The 18464-nt window shown below is 38.8% G+C and overlaps 1 protein-coding gene across 9 annotated transcripts in view; it reads left to right on the forward strand.

Moving 5' to 3' along the window:
• Usp28 (ubiquitin specific peptidase 28) overlaps nucleotides 1–18464 on the forward strand; it is a 58885-nt gene that overhangs the window by 29300 nt on the left and 11121 nt on the right. For 5 of the 9 annotated variants that reach the window (XM_090319489.1, XM_090319493.1, XM_090319495.1 and 2 more), the window contains 10 exons: nucleotides 170–307; nucleotides 1112–1185; nucleotides 2157–2236; nucleotides 4196–4344; nucleotides 6235–6362; nucleotides 8461–8556; nucleotides 10396–10575; nucleotides 12806–13017; nucleotides 14738–14808; nucleotides 15675–15903. In XM_090319489.1, the coding sequence (XP_090175615.1) occupies nucleotides 170–307; nucleotides 1112–1185; nucleotides 2157–2236; nucleotides 4196–4344; nucleotides 6235–6362; nucleotides 8461–8556; nucleotides 10396–10575; nucleotides 12806–13017; nucleotides 14738–14808; nucleotides 15675–15903 (1357 nt within the window). Of the gene's footprint in view, nucleotides 1–169; nucleotides 308–1111; nucleotides 1186–2156; nucleotides 2237–4195; nucleotides 4345–4601; nucleotides 4681–6234; nucleotides 6363–8460; nucleotides 8557–10395; nucleotides 10576–12805; nucleotides 13018–14737; nucleotides 14809–15674; nucleotides 15904–18464 lie in introns of those variants that run through there. The other 4 variants (XM_090319490.1, XM_090319494.1, XM_090319496.1 and 1 more) reach the window with 2 other exon arrangements.

Raw genomic sequence — 18464 nt, forward strand, 5'->3', positions numbered from 1 at the left:
TAATTACTCTGTAGTGCAGTCCAAAGTCTCTTATTGTAGTTTGAGGCCTCACCCTGCCCTTGATCTAGACATGTAAGAGTTAGTGATTATTGACGACTTTTCTCTTTACATGGTCTAATGTTCCAAGTAAGATGTGTTGTAAGAGTACATGTGGTCATGTTTCCTATAGGAAAAGAGGAATATTGTTTTTATGCAAGAGCTTCAGTACTTGTTTGCTTTGATGATGGGATCAAATCGAAAATTTGTAGACCCTTCTGCAGCCCTGGACCTGTTAAAGGGAGCATTCCGGTCATCAGAGGAGCAGCAGGTATGAGTTGGAAGGAAAGTGTTTCTATGACGTCATTTCAACTGTAACAAGTTGAGAACATGACTAAGCAGTCTGTGGATGCACCAGATTTTGCCCTGTATTTTGTTTTTACAATATGTGGGGGGGGGGGGAAGAGCTGGGGAGAAGGGAGGAAGAAAACCCATGTGTGTGACAGAGAGGAGAGGGGAGGGAGAGAATGAGTTATGCAGAGCTGGTGTTCTGAAGAGAGGAAGAAATATTAGCAGTGAATGAAATAGAAGGGAGACTGAAAAATATTTAGCACACCATAGCAGAGATTACCCAGAAAAGTACAGTCCTTTGTTTGCACCTTTGTAGAGATCCTACTTTTCAAACCATAGAAACCTGAGTCCAGCAGCTTTTCTGAATACTTTTTCTTTTTTTTGGCCATTAATACTTTTCTCCCTCTGCCTCTTACTGAAACATGAAGCCATCGTTTCTAGTTGGATCAGTTTTTCCTGGATCCAGTGCTCTTGAAACATTTTATGAATGGTTCTTCATTCAGATCACTTGTTCTTCTGGAGAATCACAATCTGTTCTTAGGGCCTATCTGGAAGATTTGGAGTAGTGGTTCTAGTTTCCTTCTTAGAAGGGCTTGATCAACTTGCCCAAGTGTACATTTTGTCTGTGGTAACTTGGTCCCATTTTTCCTCTATCATGTTTGGCCCTGCAGAAGGAGTAGTTTCATAAGAGTAGACTGTTAATTCACTGCTAGTATTAAGGACAAACACATGTTCCTACAAACAGCATTGTATTTAACTTACACAATTTGTGCCTCTCTTCTAGCAAGATGTGAGTGAGTTCACACACAAGCTCCTGGACTGGCTGGAGGACGCGTTCCAGCTGGCTGTAAATGTTAAGTGAGTGTTGGGGGTTTGTGTCCGCATCCTTCTGACTTGTGATGACCACTGAGAAAAAGCATTCTCCTGCCGCAGAAAGTACTAGTTTTCAACGAACTTGTCACTGACCAATGGGCTGTTATTGTGTGTTCTCCCTGCTTTGGCTTTCCCCTCCTTCATCCAAATATACATCCCTTTAACTTCAACATTTTTACTAACCCGTGGGCTCTAGCTATAAATTTATTAAAATCCTAGCCAGTGCTATAAATTGTATTTAAAAACAGGTAAATCAAGCCAGGCGTGGTGGCTTGTACCTATAATCCTAGCTACTCAGGAGGCTGAGATCTGAGAATTGTGGTTCAAAGCCAGCCACATGAAAGTCTGGGAAGTAGCACCTTGGCTCACATGGTAGAGCGCTAGCCTTGAGCTGAAGAGCTCAGGGACAGCACCCAGCCCAGAGTTCGAGCCCCATGACGGACCAAAAAAAAACATGAATGTTTGCCACGACATTTCATCAAGGTCACTAGTGAGGTCTGCTTGAAAGTATAGAGAATTGGTCTGCTCATTTCGGTCACTGCAGAAGAGAAGAGCCAGGAATGCCTGCAGCCCACACCTGATTCAAATCCTGAGAAATTTATTTCTTAACTAGTTTAACAAAGAGTTCAAGCCTTAATGTCTAAAATGGTTTTGCAGAGAGCAGATAAAAATCCTGAGAAATTTCTTTCTTAAATAGTTTAACAATGAGTTCACAACTTAATATCTAAAATGGTTTTGCAGAGAGCAGGTTACACAGTTTAAGGGAACTTGTAGAATGAAACTTTTTATTTTGTTTTTATTGTTGCCACTGAGGATTTTTTTCTGTGATCTGTTTGACCTTGTGTTTGACTGCTTGATGAGAATGTGCTGTTTTTATGTGTGATGCTTGGGTTTTGTCTGTAGCACATATTTGGTTCAGATGATATATAATTGTCTCCCTTTTTCTTTGGTAATAGCAGTAATCCCAGAAACAAATCTGAAAATCCTATGGTGCAGCTATTCTACGGGACTTTCCTGACAGAAGGGGTTCGAGAAGGTAAATTTTGGCCTTACAGCTATAGTTGCATCGCTCTGTCCTTTTAGAGAGGCAGTGAGCTTAATAATTGGAGAGCTCAACACACAGGATCTGCCTCTTAGAACCTGTGTGGTTGTCGTCGAACTATGGGAACTCCTAGATCTTCTGTCTCTTCCTTTGTAAAGTGGGCACAACCTATAATTTAGCCAAAGGTAGCATTCATGTCAGATATACACGATATTGCTTAGTTTTCTCTGTTGCCTTTTCTGATGCCAAACCTAATTTTAAAGGATTTCATTGAGGGCTGAGAATGTAGCCTGGTGGTAGAATGCTTGCCTAACATACACAAAGCCTAGGTTCCATTCCTTAGTACCACATAAACAGAAAAAAACTAGAAGTGGCAAGTGATAGAGTGCTGGCCTTGAGCAAAAGAAGCTCAGGGACAGTGCCCAGCCAGGCCCTGAGTTCAAGCCCCAAAACTGCAAAAAATTTTTTATTGAGTTTAAACTGCCAAAAATGATTGTTCTAGAGCTTTGTCCAAGCTTTGTGCTGAACACAATTGTCACTTTTTTTTTTTCTGTTCCTAAATACCAAACTATCAATTTATCACGATTAGATCTGAAGAACATCATGTTGACAAAAAACAAATACGGAAAAGCCTGATTATTTAAAATTTCATAAATACCTAACATTCCAAGAAAACATGGAAACAAATCTCTGCATTGCTCAATGAATTCTTCCCAGTCTAACAGTTATTAGATTGAGTGCATGAGCTCTATGTAAGTTAAGGTTTCATTAATTACTTTAACTGTTAGTACTATAGAGCAAAGAGGAACGGTTTTTCAACTGTTTTATTCATTTAAAACAAATTGACAGATTCAGTAACCTGCTTTCATAAAAGCCAGCAATGTTTTTAATATAGTCAGGTAAGATTTGGTGTAAACCCTTACTACCTACTTCACAATATTTTTTTTAAACTGGAGAATTTTGCACAAATACAGCAAATGAGTAGTATCCCCAACCACCATGACCCCACAGTTCTCAACCCACAGCCATCCAGTCCTTATCTAACCCATGCTTATTCTTACTCTTATATTCTTTTATTTATTTAAATTTATTATCTATTTATATTTGATACTATAGGCTAAATCCAGAATTTCCTTTTTGCTGGCTCATATACTCTGCCACTGAGCTATACTCCAGGCCCTGATAATCTTTTTATAACATAACATAACACTACTAATTACAAAAAAAAAAAAAAAATAGCAATTTTGTGTGCTGGCGCTTGACCTCAGGCTCTCTGTTAGCTTTTTCAGTCAAGGCTGGCACTCTACCTCTTGATCCAACTCTCCTCTGATGCACCTCTATGTTACTAGTTAATGGGAGAAAAGAATCTCATTGACGTCTCTGCACAGGCCAGCTTGAATCCATAATCCTCAGGTCTCATCCACCTGAGTAGGTAGGATTACAAGTGTGAGCCACTGGCACCCAGCTATCTAGTCAGTTTTTAAAATCCTTAATTTTCGTACAAAGAAATAAACTTTCTAATTACTTTGTTTGGATGATCCAGTGTGATTTAGGTCTCTTTTCAACAGGACCTATAGGCTCCATGGACTCCATCTTTTTTCTTAGATACACATTTTCTGAAGAGACTGGATAGGTTATAGTCCACCACAGAGTCTGACACTTTGATGCTTACATTTCCATGATGTATATTTAACATCTTCTTTTAGTTCACTATTTTAAATTGGCAACTAGATGTAAAGTTGTGTTTAGTTTAGGTAAAGCTTCACTGGGCAAGACCAGTTCACAGGTGACAGGGTCCAATGGTCCGTTTGCGGCCCCTTTCCAGGCCTATTTCATTAATAACTAGTTTTCAGGAGACTCCTGAATTTTAGAAGATACTGTGTCTTCGGAGCCTGAAAGTAGGTGGGAGATATTTTAAAGTTATTTCTCAAAGTTCTCTTTCTCTTTGCCTAGGAAAGCCCTTTTGCAACAACGAGACTTTTGGCCAGTATCCCCTCCAGGTAAATGGTTATCGCAACTTAGATGAATGTTTGGAAGGGGCCATGGTGGAGGGTGACGTTGAGCTTCTTCCTTCGGATCACTCAGTGAAGTATGGACAAGAGGTAAGGTGGATATTTTTACCTGCTCTGCCAATCACAAAGCCAGTTCACTAGGACTGAACTTAGAGGAACATGCTAATAAGTAACTGCACTGAATGGAACTTGAATTTGTCTTAAGTCTTTCAGTATTTATAGTTAGTGTGTCTTGGTGCTTTGATAACTACATTCTTGATTGAAACTATGAAATTGAGTTGATCATGTAAAGGTTATGTGCTACTTCTGATGTTGTAAGTATGATCAAGTTTCTCTCTTTCTGTTGAAGCCTACCTGTACCTGAGTAGGGAGAACCCACTGCCTCCATATTTTCGGAGGGTAAAAGTACAGTGATTAACTCCTATGGTATGCCATTTAGAATATTTTCCCTATTATAGTATATATTGTTCTCAGTTGTAAATTCTGCCTTTGCTTTTACATTTTTTTAAAATTTTCATTTATGTGGGGTTTTGTTTTTGTTTTCATGGGTTGGAAACAAAAGTATGGGGGGAGTTAAAGGGACATGAAGTATATTTCTTGTCTCAAAATTGCTATAGGGCAAGAATTAGTGAGTAGCATTTGTTAGCATAATTGTTCTACAGTGCTTTGGTCATATACTTTGAGGCAAAAATGTGATACTTAGGTCTGTTGAGGGATTACAGTAGAGAAGGAAATACTACCCTCTTGAATTAAAACGGGGAAGCTGGCACTTAGAGATATGACTCAGTGATAAGCACTTGTTTAGAGCAGGAGGTCTTGGATTGCTGTTTCTCTAGGAAAAAAAAAATAGCCAACCAAACAGTAATTAGGTAGCTGAACTGGAGGATTTTGGAAGTCCTTTATGTTTTAGAATATGAGAAGAGCTTCTGCCTCCTCAACTTTTCAAGAGAAGGACTGTGCCTAAGGGGAGGCATATCACTGTGCAACTCAATGGATTTTCATATGAAAGAAGAAATGGGCACTAGCTTCTCAGATCTTAGTATTCAAAGATGGAGACTGTTAAAGCAGAAACAAATACAGTTGTTTATTTAGATTTGACTATGAAGTAGTCAAATAGGCTGTCTGGACTCACCTTGCTGTGCCAACTGGGTATCTGAATGGAGCACTATTTTGTAAGTCTGGTAATAAAAGCTGTTCAAGGGAACCTGTGGCATACAGGTAAATTGAACCAAAATGCCTTTCCTGGTGTAGGGTTTTCTTACCGAGGAGCCTTGACAATTGACGATCTTCTCTCTCTTTTTAAAAATTCCTTTTAAGTAGTAAGTCAGTGTTTCCTTTCTTGAAACTCTGGGCAACAGTTAACCTACAATTGTGAGACAGTCCATTTAACTGGCTTTCTCATGAGACATAACTACATTGGAAAGCAGAGATATTTTTTGCCAGAAATTTGAGGGATTAAAAATTCGTGAGATTATTTTTGTTTCCTTTGTAGATGGAAAGGGGTTTCCAATTATGGTTAGCAAAGTATAAGCAGTATACAATGTATAGACAGTATTAGTTTTTTGGCATAATTTCTGGAGATAGTTGAGTTCTTAGTAATGCCCTTCAGATCACTATTTTCAGTTTGTTGATTGGGCTTCCTTTTTTCTTCCAAGATTTGAGCTTCTTGAATCCCCTGGTGACTCATTTAGTGAATGAGTTATGTAGATGCTTGGTCCATTCACATATTGAGAGTAAGGATAATAATTAAATAAAATGTTGTTGACTGACATAAATTTAAGAGTCTGGAGTAAAGTCTAACCATATTCTCTAATAAACTGATTCTAAGTGTATATTTCCTTTACTATATGGGATAAAAATATTGTACATTTGATTTGAATTGCCAAAAGACTATATAGTTTGGAGAGGAATATTTTAAAGTTGGGTCTTATGTTACTCAATTTCTTTTTCTTTTTTCCTTCATTTATATCCTGGATATAGCGTTGGTTTACAAAGCTACCTCCAGTGTTGACCTTTGAACTCTCTAGATTTGAGTTCAATCAATCTCTTGGGCAGCCAGAGAAAATTCATAATAAACTGGAATTTCCTCAGATTATTTATATGGACAGGTGAGTCCTTGGTTCATTGTCTTCCTAATGTCATGCAGCAATAGACATGAGCTTGTACTCAGTATGTCCTGCATAGCAATCATCTGGAGACCTGGATAAGTATTTGATCTAGAGGTTGTATTTCTAAGAACTTCCCAGAGTCATGTTAATGACCCTTCTGATCCTTGGGTCACAATTCCAATAGCTAGGCTTAGATGGAAGACTTGCTTTTCTGGATGGGGCCAGGTTTATATGTAGAACAACCAATATATAGTTGTTGTTTTTTTTTTAATTGTGAACACTATCTGTATTCCTTGGATATTGGTGGTGGGAACCTACCCTAGAGACTATGCAGAAATTTAACTTTATAAAAGTCACTATTAGGCATATTGCTAATGAGTTTTGATAAATGTAAATAGTCAAAAACTACCACCACAGTTAAGATAGAAAACATTTCCGAAACCCAGAGATTCCCTATGATTGCTTTGTGATCTTAGAACTATAACCTGAGGAAATTGGACTGACATACAGTTGTAGGTCAACTGTTACCTATATATTCAAGAAAAAATTGTTGACATACTTATTTTTTTTTTCTAATACTCAGGCTTGAACTCCCCACGTGGGCACTGTCCTTGAGGGTTTTTTTTGTTTTGTTTTTTGTTTTTTGCTTAAGCCTAGGGCTCTACCATTTGAGCCACAGCACCACTTCTGATGTTTTCTGTGTATATGGTACCAAGGATTTGAACCCAGGGCTTAATGCATTCTAGGCAAGCATTCTACCACTAGGCCACATTCCCAGTCCAAAAAACTTTTTTGAGTCTTTTAATCTACAAACATGGTACCTTTTCATTTATTTAAATCTTTGTTTATTTCTTTGAACAATAATTTTTGGTGAAAAGTCTTGTGAATACTTCATTAAATTTATATAAATCATGGTTTTGATGTTTTTTTATAATATCCTTACATTTTATTTCCTATTTGTTCTTTATATGCATATGGACATATCTTTTTCCAAAATGACATTATATGTGTAGGCTGAAAATTTTTATACCAGCAGACATGTCAACCTGAATTAAAAGGCAGCTCTTCTCTTGCTCATGGCTCAAATGATAGAGCCCTTTCCTAGCAAGCCTTGAGACCCTGTGTTCGATTCCTAGGATCACACCGAAAGGAAGAGGAGCTTTACTTCTTTTGCTCTCTGTATATCTCTATTTATTTTTCTTACTTTATTGCATTGACAAAGCCTTCAGTTAAACAGTGAATAAAAGTGAGTGTAGGGCCGGGAGTTTGGCCTAGTGGTTAAAGTGCTTGCCTAGCATGCACGAAGACCCGGGTTCGATTCCTCGGTACCACATACATAGAAAAAAGCCGGAAGTGGTGCTGAGGCTCAAGTGGTAGAGCTCTAGCCTTGAGAAAGCCCAAGGACAGTGCTCAGGCCCTGAGCTCAAGCCCAGGACTGGCAAAAAAAAAAAAAAGAAAAAAGAAAAAAGTGAGTGTAGCCTGGCACTGTAGCTACTCAGAAGGCTGAGATCTGAGGATCACAGTTCAAACCTACCCCAGGCACTAAAAAGCCTATGAGATTATTATCTCCAATTATTCACCAGAAAACTGGATATGGCACTGTGGCTCCAGGGGTAGGGGATAGCCTTGAGCTGAAGAGCTCAGGGACAATGCCCAGGTCTAGAGTTCAAGCCCCACAACCGACCAAAAAAAAAAAAGAAAAGAAAAAACTGAGTGTATCCATGCTTTGTTCCTGATTTTAAGAGGAATGCATCCGGGCCAGGAGCATTGCCTAGCATGCAAGAAGTCCTGGGTTCGATTACTTGGTACCACATATACAGAAAAAGCAGGAAGTGGTGTTGTAGCTCAAGTGGTAGAGCATAGCTTTGAGAAAGCCCAAGGACAATGCCCAGGCCCTGAGTTCAAGCCCCAGGACTGGCCAAAAATAAGAAAAAGAAAAAAGAGGAATACATCGATCTTTCACTATTAAACATACTATTAACCACTTTTCATAGATTCTTTTTATCTGCTTGAAATTTCTTTGCATCCCTACCTGTAAGACTTACATTGTGAATGTTTTTAAGAATACATTCTATGTGTGGGATTATCATTTGTTTAGGTACATGTATAGGAGCAAGGAGCTTATTCGAAGCAAGAGAGAATGTGTTCGAAAGCTGAAGGAAGAAATAAAAATTCTTCAACAAAAATTGGAAAGGTAAGTTTGTGAATACTTTTTTTTTGCCAGTTGTGGGACTTGAACTCAGGGCCTAACCACTGTCCTTGGACTTTTTCTCAAGGCTAGAACTCTACCCTTGAGCCACAGCACCATTTCCAGCTATGTGTGTGGTGCTGAGGAATCGAACCCAGGTCTTTGTGCATGCTAGGCAAGCACTGTACCACTAGGCCAAACTCCTGGCCTAGGTTGTGAGTACTTTTGTATTTAGAAATGTAGAAGACAAAGATTAGTCTGCTGTTAATTTGATTACATTTAAAAATTAATTCATAGTTGGATGTGATGGCTTATGTCTGTAATTCTAGCTACTCAGGAAGCTAAGACATGAGTTCAAAGCTGGCTCAGGCAGAAAAGTCCATGAGATTCCATTTCCAGTTAACCAGAAAAATGCTGAACTGGAGGTATGATTCAAATGGTAGAGTACTCTGTTCGCCAGCAAGCCAAACGAGAACAAAAACCCTGAGTTCAAGCCCCAGAAGCACTTAAAAAAATAATTGAGAGTTTGTTACCTATAGTATACTATTTTAAAAAGCTAAACAGTTTATTTTCTCTAGGTTTATAGTAACCTTAAAGATAATACTATCCACAGGTAAATAATAGTTTTCAGGGACTGTGAAGTTTTACAAAATCATGCCATTAATTATTGTCAGTTCGAGTAAGTAACCCAGGTTCTGATTATCTTCTTGCATTTTCTACCCCCCTGCTGTCTTCTTCACACACACAAAAGAGGTGACTATTGTGATGTTCCACTTTACTGGTCTTGGAAAAGCAGTTTCTGAAATGCTCAGAGTGATGCTAATTGGCTAAAGGGGCGAGTATTTTTGATAAATACAAAGTCCCTTCTTATATTAACAGAACCTTTGCTTTCCCTGTTTTGCAGTGGTGAATTCAGTGAATGTATGCTGATATCCTTAGTGTAGGAGTCAGTGTGGTTTCTTCTTAGTCTAGGTAGAACATTTACAAAGGAGATTTTCTTAACTATCAGTTCTTTTTCTTCTTCAGATTTCCTTCTGTATCAATCCCAGCTCTACTCCTCTATTACTAGCTAGGTTATTAATTGTCCTTGAGAGGCCACAGTTCCATCCCAGGCTCCAGGTGGACTCTGCTCCTTAGCTCCCCTTGCATCTTCCTCTTCCCTCAGGAAGATTTCACCTGCCATTCACCCTCTGAGTAGAGACAAAGTTGAAGACCACTGAAGAAGTGTTTTACAGAACGCTAAATGCATTAGTGTTTTACTTTACATTCTGCACTGCTGGGCACTTTTACATTATTTTATACAGTCAGATATACCCAGCAGGAACATGCAAGGAATGCTAGCTTATTCATATTTTTAAATAGAATATGAGAGTGTTTTTCTTAGTACAATATTACTTTTTTAACAATAAAATAACCTTTTAAAGTTCAGATTTTCTTAAATATGTATTTGAAAGGTTACACATACCTGCTTGTACTTGTGTGGCACATTGCCGGGAAAGTCCGCAAGAAGCTGTCAGTCGAGACCATTAGGGAGTAGAACTAAGATGTGTGTATAGTAACTCTCTTGGTTTATAGTACATTTTTATATTTTTATACCTACATTTTATATTTTATATCTGCATTACTTTTGTTGTTTAATAATTAAAATGATTCACTGTTTCTTCACTAAGGTAATGTTCTAATATTGCAAGTAAGTGTGATTTTTTTGTGTGTGTGGTTCTGGAGTAAATATATGCCTTTATGAATAAACTTTTTTTTGACTATTGCATGATAGGTCTTTTTGTCAGCAAGTCTTCAAATGCACACAGACCTGAGTAGTAGAGCACCATTGTCTTTGCTCCTTAGGTATGTCAAGTATGGCTCAGGCCCAGCTCGGTTCCCACTCCCAGACATGCTGAAATATGTCATTGAATTTGCCAGTACAAAGCCTGCCTCAGAAAGCTGTCTGTCTCAGAGTGACACACCTGTGACACTGCCACTTCCTTCAATACACTATCCAGTTTCTGATCTGACATCCAAGGAAAGGTAATGAAAATCAATTTTTTTTAAATGTTTATTGATTCACATATGTTTAACCATCAGGCATTCCTGAAACAAAACTAATGTGACCACATATTATTGAGCTCAGTATTGTACTAAAAATTTTTGTATTTACACTCATAAAAGGGATATGTATATATCCTAGCTAATAAAAGTACTAATATCCAGCCAGGTGTGGTGGCTCATGCCTGTAATCCTAGCAACTCAGGAGGCTGAGATCTGAGGATCAAGGTTCAAAGCTAGCTCTGGCACAAAAGGACCTGAGACTTTTTTTTTTAATATTTTTTTATTGTGATTAATAGAAGGGTTACATTATATTCACCAGATAGAAGGTGCATAACTTCACAAACATTGATACCCTTTCTCATGACGTGGTCCCCATTTCCCTCCCCCACCCCCACTTACTCTTTATCTCCACTTAACCTCTAAAAAATGGGAAGCTCAAGGTTAGGGCTGTAGCCTTGAGCTGAAGAGCTCAGGGACACTACCCCAGGCCCAGGGGTAGGGTTGGTAGCCTTGAACTGAAGAGCTCAGGGACAGCGCCCAGGCAGACATCAAGCCCCATGACCAAAAAAAAAAAAAGAAGAGGCTTCTTCCATTTTATATAGGCAGAGTGAGCAGTGAGATTTCAAGGAAAAAAGCAAAAAGTGTAATTGTTGATTTGTCTTTTACTTTGTTTGACCACAGTTAAATAGTAGTTAACATTTATTTTGAATTCTTTACTCTCTGCTAGTTAACAGAATTGATGGAAAGAAAGGAGATTTCCATTTTGTAGACGAGATTCTTTTTATTGCTTTTCTGAGACTAGTTCCTTCAGTTCACATGATCTGGGATTGCTTGTCTTAGAACTACTGAGTCTTGCCAAGGAGTCACTTAAATTGTGTGTGCCTGTGAGCAGGATGCTTAGCCACTGTTTAGCTTTTCTTCCATGTATTTTATTCCTGAATATAAAGTCTTGCTTAAGGCAGTTGCATTTTTCTTTCTATTCTTTGATATCTTTATTGTAAAGGTGGTGAGCAAGGGGGTTACAGTTACATAAGTAATGAGTACATTTCTTTTTAAACAGTTATCTACTTCCTCATTTTTCCCACATACCCCTCCCCGACCCCTCCCTCCAAAGTTGTATAGTTCATTTCCAACACAGTGTCAAGTGACTGTCATTGTTGTATTAGTTCATCCTTTGTCCTGCTGTTTCTGTGATTCCCTTTTCCTTCTAACAGGTTGGATTAAAGTAATATACATGACTAAGAGTGCCAAAAACTAAAACAGGAAAAAAAAAAAAAAAAAACAAGCAGTCGCGTTTTCAAAAGTATAGTTAAGGGCCAGTAGTTTGTCCTAATGGTAGAGTGCTTGCCTAGCATGCAAGAAGACCTGGGTTTGATTCCTCGGTACTACATACATAAAAAAAGCTGAAAGTGGTGCTGTGGCTCACATGGTAGAGCACTGGCCTTGAGGAAAACCCAAGAACAATACTCAAGCCCTGAGTTCAAGCTCCAAGACTAGCCAAAAAAAAAAAAAGTGTAGTTGATCACAAATTTTTCTAATCGCAAGCTTTTCCAAGGTCCTGCTGGTCCTTTCCATACTCCCCCTCCCCCATCCCTTCATGAGAAAGCATTGTGATTAATGATTACAGAACATGAGCCATAGACCCGGGAGACCTGGGCTTAAATCGCTTTCCTTCACCTACTGGTGAGTTGCTTAATTTCTATTCTGTATTCCACCCCTACCTTTGTTTTTTGAGATACAGGTAGGTAGGTAGACAGACAGACAGACAGCCCAGGGTAGTCTCAAACTCATACTCATCTTGCCTCTACCTCTCCAGGGCTTAGATTATAGGCATGAACACCTATGCTCATTTTAACTTCTTTAGACATTAGATTTGTAATTCCTGTACTTGGGAGGCTGAGGCAGGAGATTGCAAGTTGAAGGCTAGTTAGATTCTATAGCAAGACCTTATCTCAAATAAAAAAAAAACAAACTAATAATAATAATAGCATCAGCTGCACATCCAAGATGTTTCATATGACTAAAACTTGAACTTTATAGAGTTAATACTCACCAAATAATAATTCTGTGTGTGTGTGTGTGTGTGTGTGTGTGTGTGTGTGTGTGTGTGTGTCTTTTCATAAAGCAGCTTATTTTTCAAGCAGGGCAAGTTTTGGCTAGGCTGTATTGTGGAAATTGTCAAACAAGCGTTATTTTTGTCTTCCTTTAGTACAAGTGCAGAAGGCCCTTCTCACAACCCTGGAAGCTCCTTTTCTTCCCCTGAAGACTGTCCACACCAGTCTGAGGTAATGACTGCCCCTCCGAGGTCTCCCCTGGGAATGCCTATGCTTCCTGCTCCTCGAACAGTCACTGATGAAGAGATGAACTTTGTGAAGACCTGTCTTCAGAGATGGAGGAGTGAGATTGAACAAGACATACAAGGTTGGCACTCTTAACCTGTCAGTTACTCTGCCTTTCTGTTTGTTTGGATGTTGGGAAGCTACATATCTCAGGTAGGCTTCCTGCCATTATCCTTCAAGCTGTTGAATTTTAGTCATGCCCTATAAGACTGGTGCATGTCCCCCCATTGTACACCTGTAGAAGATCCCTCCTAGTTTACCTCCTCAGCATTCCTGTAGAAGCTTAGCACTTGACCTTTGCAATCTCTGTGTTCCTCCCTCCTTTCCTCCCTTTTTCTGTTCCTGTCCTCTCCCTCCTAAGACATCTTCCACCACTGAGCTACATCCTGAGCTCAGATATTCCTGCATCAAATTTCTGTTTCTGCAGCATGTTTCTGAATTCTGGCTTTGGTTGACCAAATGAAATTTCTGGATTTCTTCTTTTAATTATGTAAAGCATATTTTATTGACACTTAATGATACAGAATGTCTGAGTGGTGCTTGTTGAAAATTGAATTAGCTTTCAGATCTTAAAATTCATTTGGCCTTGCTGTCATATTGCTCAAAGTATCCCTTTCCTTCCTTGCTTTTTTTAATTTTTAAAAAAAAATTCTAGATTGCTTCCATATTATTAATCTGAGAAATTGAGCCCTATACCTCTTTCTGCCACTACAATGAAGTTTATTTCCTAAAATGAGATGATTTTCCTCTTTGTAATTTTTGGTGCAAATAACAACACATTTATTTTTAATCAAAGCTTATCTAACCCAAAGCACTATTTTCTTTCTCTCTCTCTTTCTTTCTTTCTTTCTTTCTTTCTTTCTTTCTTTCTTTCTTTCCTTCCTTCCTTCCTTCCTTCCTTCCTTCCTTCCTTCCTTCCTTCCTTTCTTTCTTTCTTTCTTTCTTTCTTTTTTTTTTCTTTTGCCAGTCCTGGGCTTGAGCTCAGGGCCCTAAGCACTGTCCTTGGACTTTCTTAAGGCTAGAGCTCTACCACTTGAGCCTTAGCACCACTTCTGACTTCTTTCTATATATGTGGATCTGAGGAATCGAACCCAGGTCTTTCTGCATGTTAGGCAAGCACTCTGCCAGTAGGCTAACCTCCCCCCCCCCATTATTTATTTATTTATTTATTTTGTCGGTTGTGAAGCTTGAACTCAAGGCCTGGGCATTTTCCCTGAGCTCTTAAGGCTAGCTAGATCTCTACCATTTTTGAACCACAGCTCCACTTTTGGTTTTCTGGTGATTAATTGGAGCTAAGAGTCTTACGGACTTTTTTTCTTTTTTTTTTTTTTTTTTTTTTTTTTTTTTTTTTTTTTTTTTTTTTTTGCCAATCGTGGGCTTGAGTTCAGGGCCTGAGCACTGTCCTTAGACTTTCTCAAGGCTAGAGCTCTACCACTTGAGCCTCAGCACCATTTCTGGCTTTTTTTCTATGTATGTGGTACCGCGAAATCGAACCTTGGTCTTCGTGGGCATGCTAGGCAAGCACTCTACCACTAGGCCAAACTCCCGGCCCCTTATGGACTTTTTTTTGCCTGGGCTGGCTGTGAATCACAGTACTCAGATCTCAGCCTCCTAAGTAGCTAGGATTACAGGCATGTGCCACCAGTGTCCAGCCTAAAGTACTTTTTTTGTGTGAACCATTTCATGGTCCATAGCAGGAAGTTGAAATCATTAAAACAATTGATTCTGCTGTCTTTGTTGATGCAGATAGTGTGATATGGATTGGGACATTTTAACATGATACTTTTTTTTTTCCCAAACAGATTTAAAGAATTGTATTGCAAACACCAACCAAGCTATTGAGGAGATGTACCGTGATCCTCTTCTTTGTCAGGTAGAATGAAAATTAATAGGAAAGCCATCAAGGCATGTGCTGTTTAGGTAGATGGAAGAAAACAGTTTTCTTAGCAACCAGATGGCGATTGCCCTGAGACATAAGAATAAGCTTATTGTTTCCTTGCTATTTATGTTAAAGAAAACAGTACATCTTTTACTTGCAGGAGAGCCTACAACATCTTAGTTTTGAAAATACATCATGTCATTGTCATGTGGCATTTTTTTAAGAAAATGATGCAGAATATATTAATTGTCAACTATTAATGAAAATTTTTTACAAAATGACAACTAAGTTTTCAATGGGGAAAACTAACCCAGGAATTTTTATCTGTGTTTTTCAGAAGTCCAGTCCTGAAAGATCCTTGTAGTTGTGCTTTTCAGGCTTTCTTTTCCTAATCACTTTAGAAGACCAGAAGGGAGTCAGACAGGACAAATGCTTCCTGTCTACACATGATTTTGTTTATGATGGCATTCTGGACACGGTCTTGCAGAGACCTTGTGGGAACATGGCTACCAGAGGATAGCTTGCTCCAAGAAGAGCAAAGATCAGGGCTCTGCTAGGTGGGGGGGCTCTTTAATTAGAAGCATGTCAAGGTACTGAGAGGAATTTAGAAACCCTTTAGAGGACCTAGCTTAACAGTTTCCTAAAGATTCTGCAACTGAGATGAAGTTGACAGGGCTCCATGGGTGTGTTTTTATTAGTTCATCTTTAACCAGCAAGATGCTTAATGTGAACCTGTCTTGAGTACATGTGCAAACAGTCATTTTTTTCTCTCCATACTTGGAAACCTTTTTAAATTTTAACAACCTAAGCTTTATCTTCTGCCTTTGCTTTATTTGAGGACATTTTCTTGTGGTTTGCAGGTGCCTTACCGTTTACATGCAGTTCTTGTTCATGAAGGACAAGCAAATGCCGGACACTACTGGGCCTATATTTATAACCAGCCTCGGCAGATCTGGCTCAAGTACAATGATATCTCTGTCACTGAGTCTTCCTGGGAAGAGCTTGAAAGAGATTCTTATGGAGGCCTGAGAAATGTTAGTGCATACTGCTTGATGTATATCAATGACAAGCTACCCTACTTCAATGCAGGTAAAAATACCTTAACAAAACCCAGAGATTAGTGGAAAATCTTTACCGCCTAGGGAGAGGAATAGACTCATACTTCCTTTGTAAACATTCTAATTATAATTACTATGTAATAAGGCATTTTAAAATATTAACAGTAGAAAAGGGAATAAAAATTTTAAAATGTGCTTTCCTTTAGAACATTTATCACTCATTTGACTTCCCAACAACTAAATATTTTTAGGTTTCCTTTATATACTGCTCAAAAATGTTCTGTTTGTAGATTTTACTCATCACTCCCCTTCTGTTTTTTTCCTCTAAATGAGATATTTTCCATTCACATCTGTACTTTTTTCATAAATCAAGTAGTGATCTCCTATTTTTATAAATAGGACCTTTCTCATAGTTTTAACTTGCGAGGCATTTCCATTATTACAATTAATTAGATTATCATATAACTGTATATGTATGATATTGTGTGTGTGTGTGTGTGTGTGTGTGTGTGTGTGTGTGTGTGTGTGTGTGTGTAGGCTATTTAGCCAGCTTCCCACAGATAAGAGAGTTTTTGGTTGTGTCTAGATGTTCATTTTAGTGATACCCTTGCATATAAAGCTTTGAATCCTTTGGAGAGGAGCTAAATTTTTAATTTTTTAAAATGTTTTGTCAGTGCTGGGGGACAGACACAAACTTTGTACGTGCTACTAACGCATGCTATACCCCTGAGCTACATTTCTCTTTAGGCTCAGAGTAGCTAAATTATAAAAAGTGAATTTTCTTGAATAATTTCATTCTTTTCATAATACTAACAGCACTAATAATTTTCTCTCTTTCTCTCTCTCTCTTTCTCTCTCTCTTTCTCTCTGTCTCTCTCTCTCTGTCTCTCTCTCTCTGTCTGTGTCTCTCTCTCTCTCTCTTTCTGTTTCTTTCTTGCCAGTCTTGGGCTTGAGCTCAGGGCCTGAGCACTGTCCTTGAACTTTCTCAAGGCTAGAGCTCTACCACTTGAGCCTTAGCTTCACTTCCAGCTTTTTTCTATGTATGTGGTACAGAGGAATCGAACCAGGGTCTTCATGCAAGCACTCTACCACTAGGCCAAACTCCTGGCCCACTAATAATTTTCTTTAAGTTACTTTGTTTCTTCTCTTTCCCTCCCTCTCTTCCTCCCCTCTTCCCCACCTCCCCCTCCTTCTCTCTTTCTTCCTTTCTTTTTTTTGCCAGTCCTGGGGCTTGAACTCAAGGGACGGGGTACTGTCCTTGAGCTTTCTCAAAGCTAGAACTCTACCACTTGAGTCACAAGACCACTTCTGGCTTTTTTTCTGTGTATGTGGTATTAAGGAATCAAACCCAGGGCTTTGTGCATGCTAATACCACTGGACCATGCTCCTGGTCCCCTACTTTGCTTCTTAATACATGCTTTCAAAAAAACAAATCTAAAAGGGGCATAGGTAGTGTAAAAATCCTTACTGTCCTCACTTTCCATTTGGGTAACCAAATTTAAGAGGATCTACAGCTGTCTGGAGTCACAACTAAAGAAATAAATGTCAGTCCTCAATTTCATATTCATTTCGGACTCCTAAAATTCTGTGCTGTTTCAGTTTATATCTCTGAGAGAGATCATCTGACTAGCATTATCTGTTAAGATGATCAAAGGCTTCTCTTAATGTTCAAACTTTTCTGTGCAACATAGAAAGCATGCAGGACCAGGAAGCACCTTATCTTTATGACTTGCTAGGGTGGTTGGTGATGTGAGGGCAGTCAAACAAAGGGATTATTAAGCTGGGCTCTGGTGGCTCACACCTGTAATCCTACCTATTCAGGAAGCTCAAATCTGAGGATCACTGTTCAAAGTCAGTCCAGGCAAGAATGTCCATGAAACTCTTATCTCTAGTTAACTACCAGAAAACTGGCAGTGGAGTTGTGGGCTCAGTGTGGGAGAGCACTAACTTTGAGCAAAACAAGAGCTCAGGGACAGCACCCAGGCCCTGAGTTCAAGACTCATGACCAACCAAAAAATTTAATTTTTGGTAATATAATCACTGATATTTAATGTTACATATTTAGCTGGGCGTCATAGTTCACTTCTATACTTCCAGCACTCAGGAGGCTGACACAGATGGATCAGCCTGGTCTACATAACAAAACTCTACCTTAAAACAAAAACAAAAAGTTATATATCTGCCCCATGAAGTCACAAACATTTGCTGTGAGAGTCGCTGTACAAGCTCTTGGTACTATTTCACTCTTACTGTTGCTTGTATATATAGTTTTTTTTCGTTTCCCCTTTTCCTGTATTGGAGTTTGAACTCTGAGCCTTGTACTTGCCAGACGTACTCTTCTCTTTTGATTCTGGCTGGTCTGGACTTCTGTCCCTCTTCTTGTATTTCCTGAATAACCGGGATAGATGACAGGCATGGCCAGCTTTTGATTGGTTGAAATGTTGTTTCAAAACTTTTTTGAGCAGACTGGCCTTGAACTTCAGTCTTCCTGGTGTCTACCTCATATGTAGTTAGGGTTACAGGCTCACATTAAGCCTCACATTTTTATAGAACAGAAATAATGAGTAGAAGCTCATTTTTTTAATGACAAGG

The sequence above is a fragment of the Megascapheus bottae genome, chromosome 27 (genome assembly GCF_031878675.1).
Source record: "Megascapheus bottae isolate mThoBot1 chromosome 27, mThoBot2.hap1, whole genome shotgun sequence".
In the NCBI taxonomy this organism is placed as follows: Eukaryota; Metazoa; Chordata; class Mammalia; order Rodentia; family Geomyidae; genus Megascapheus; species Megascapheus bottae.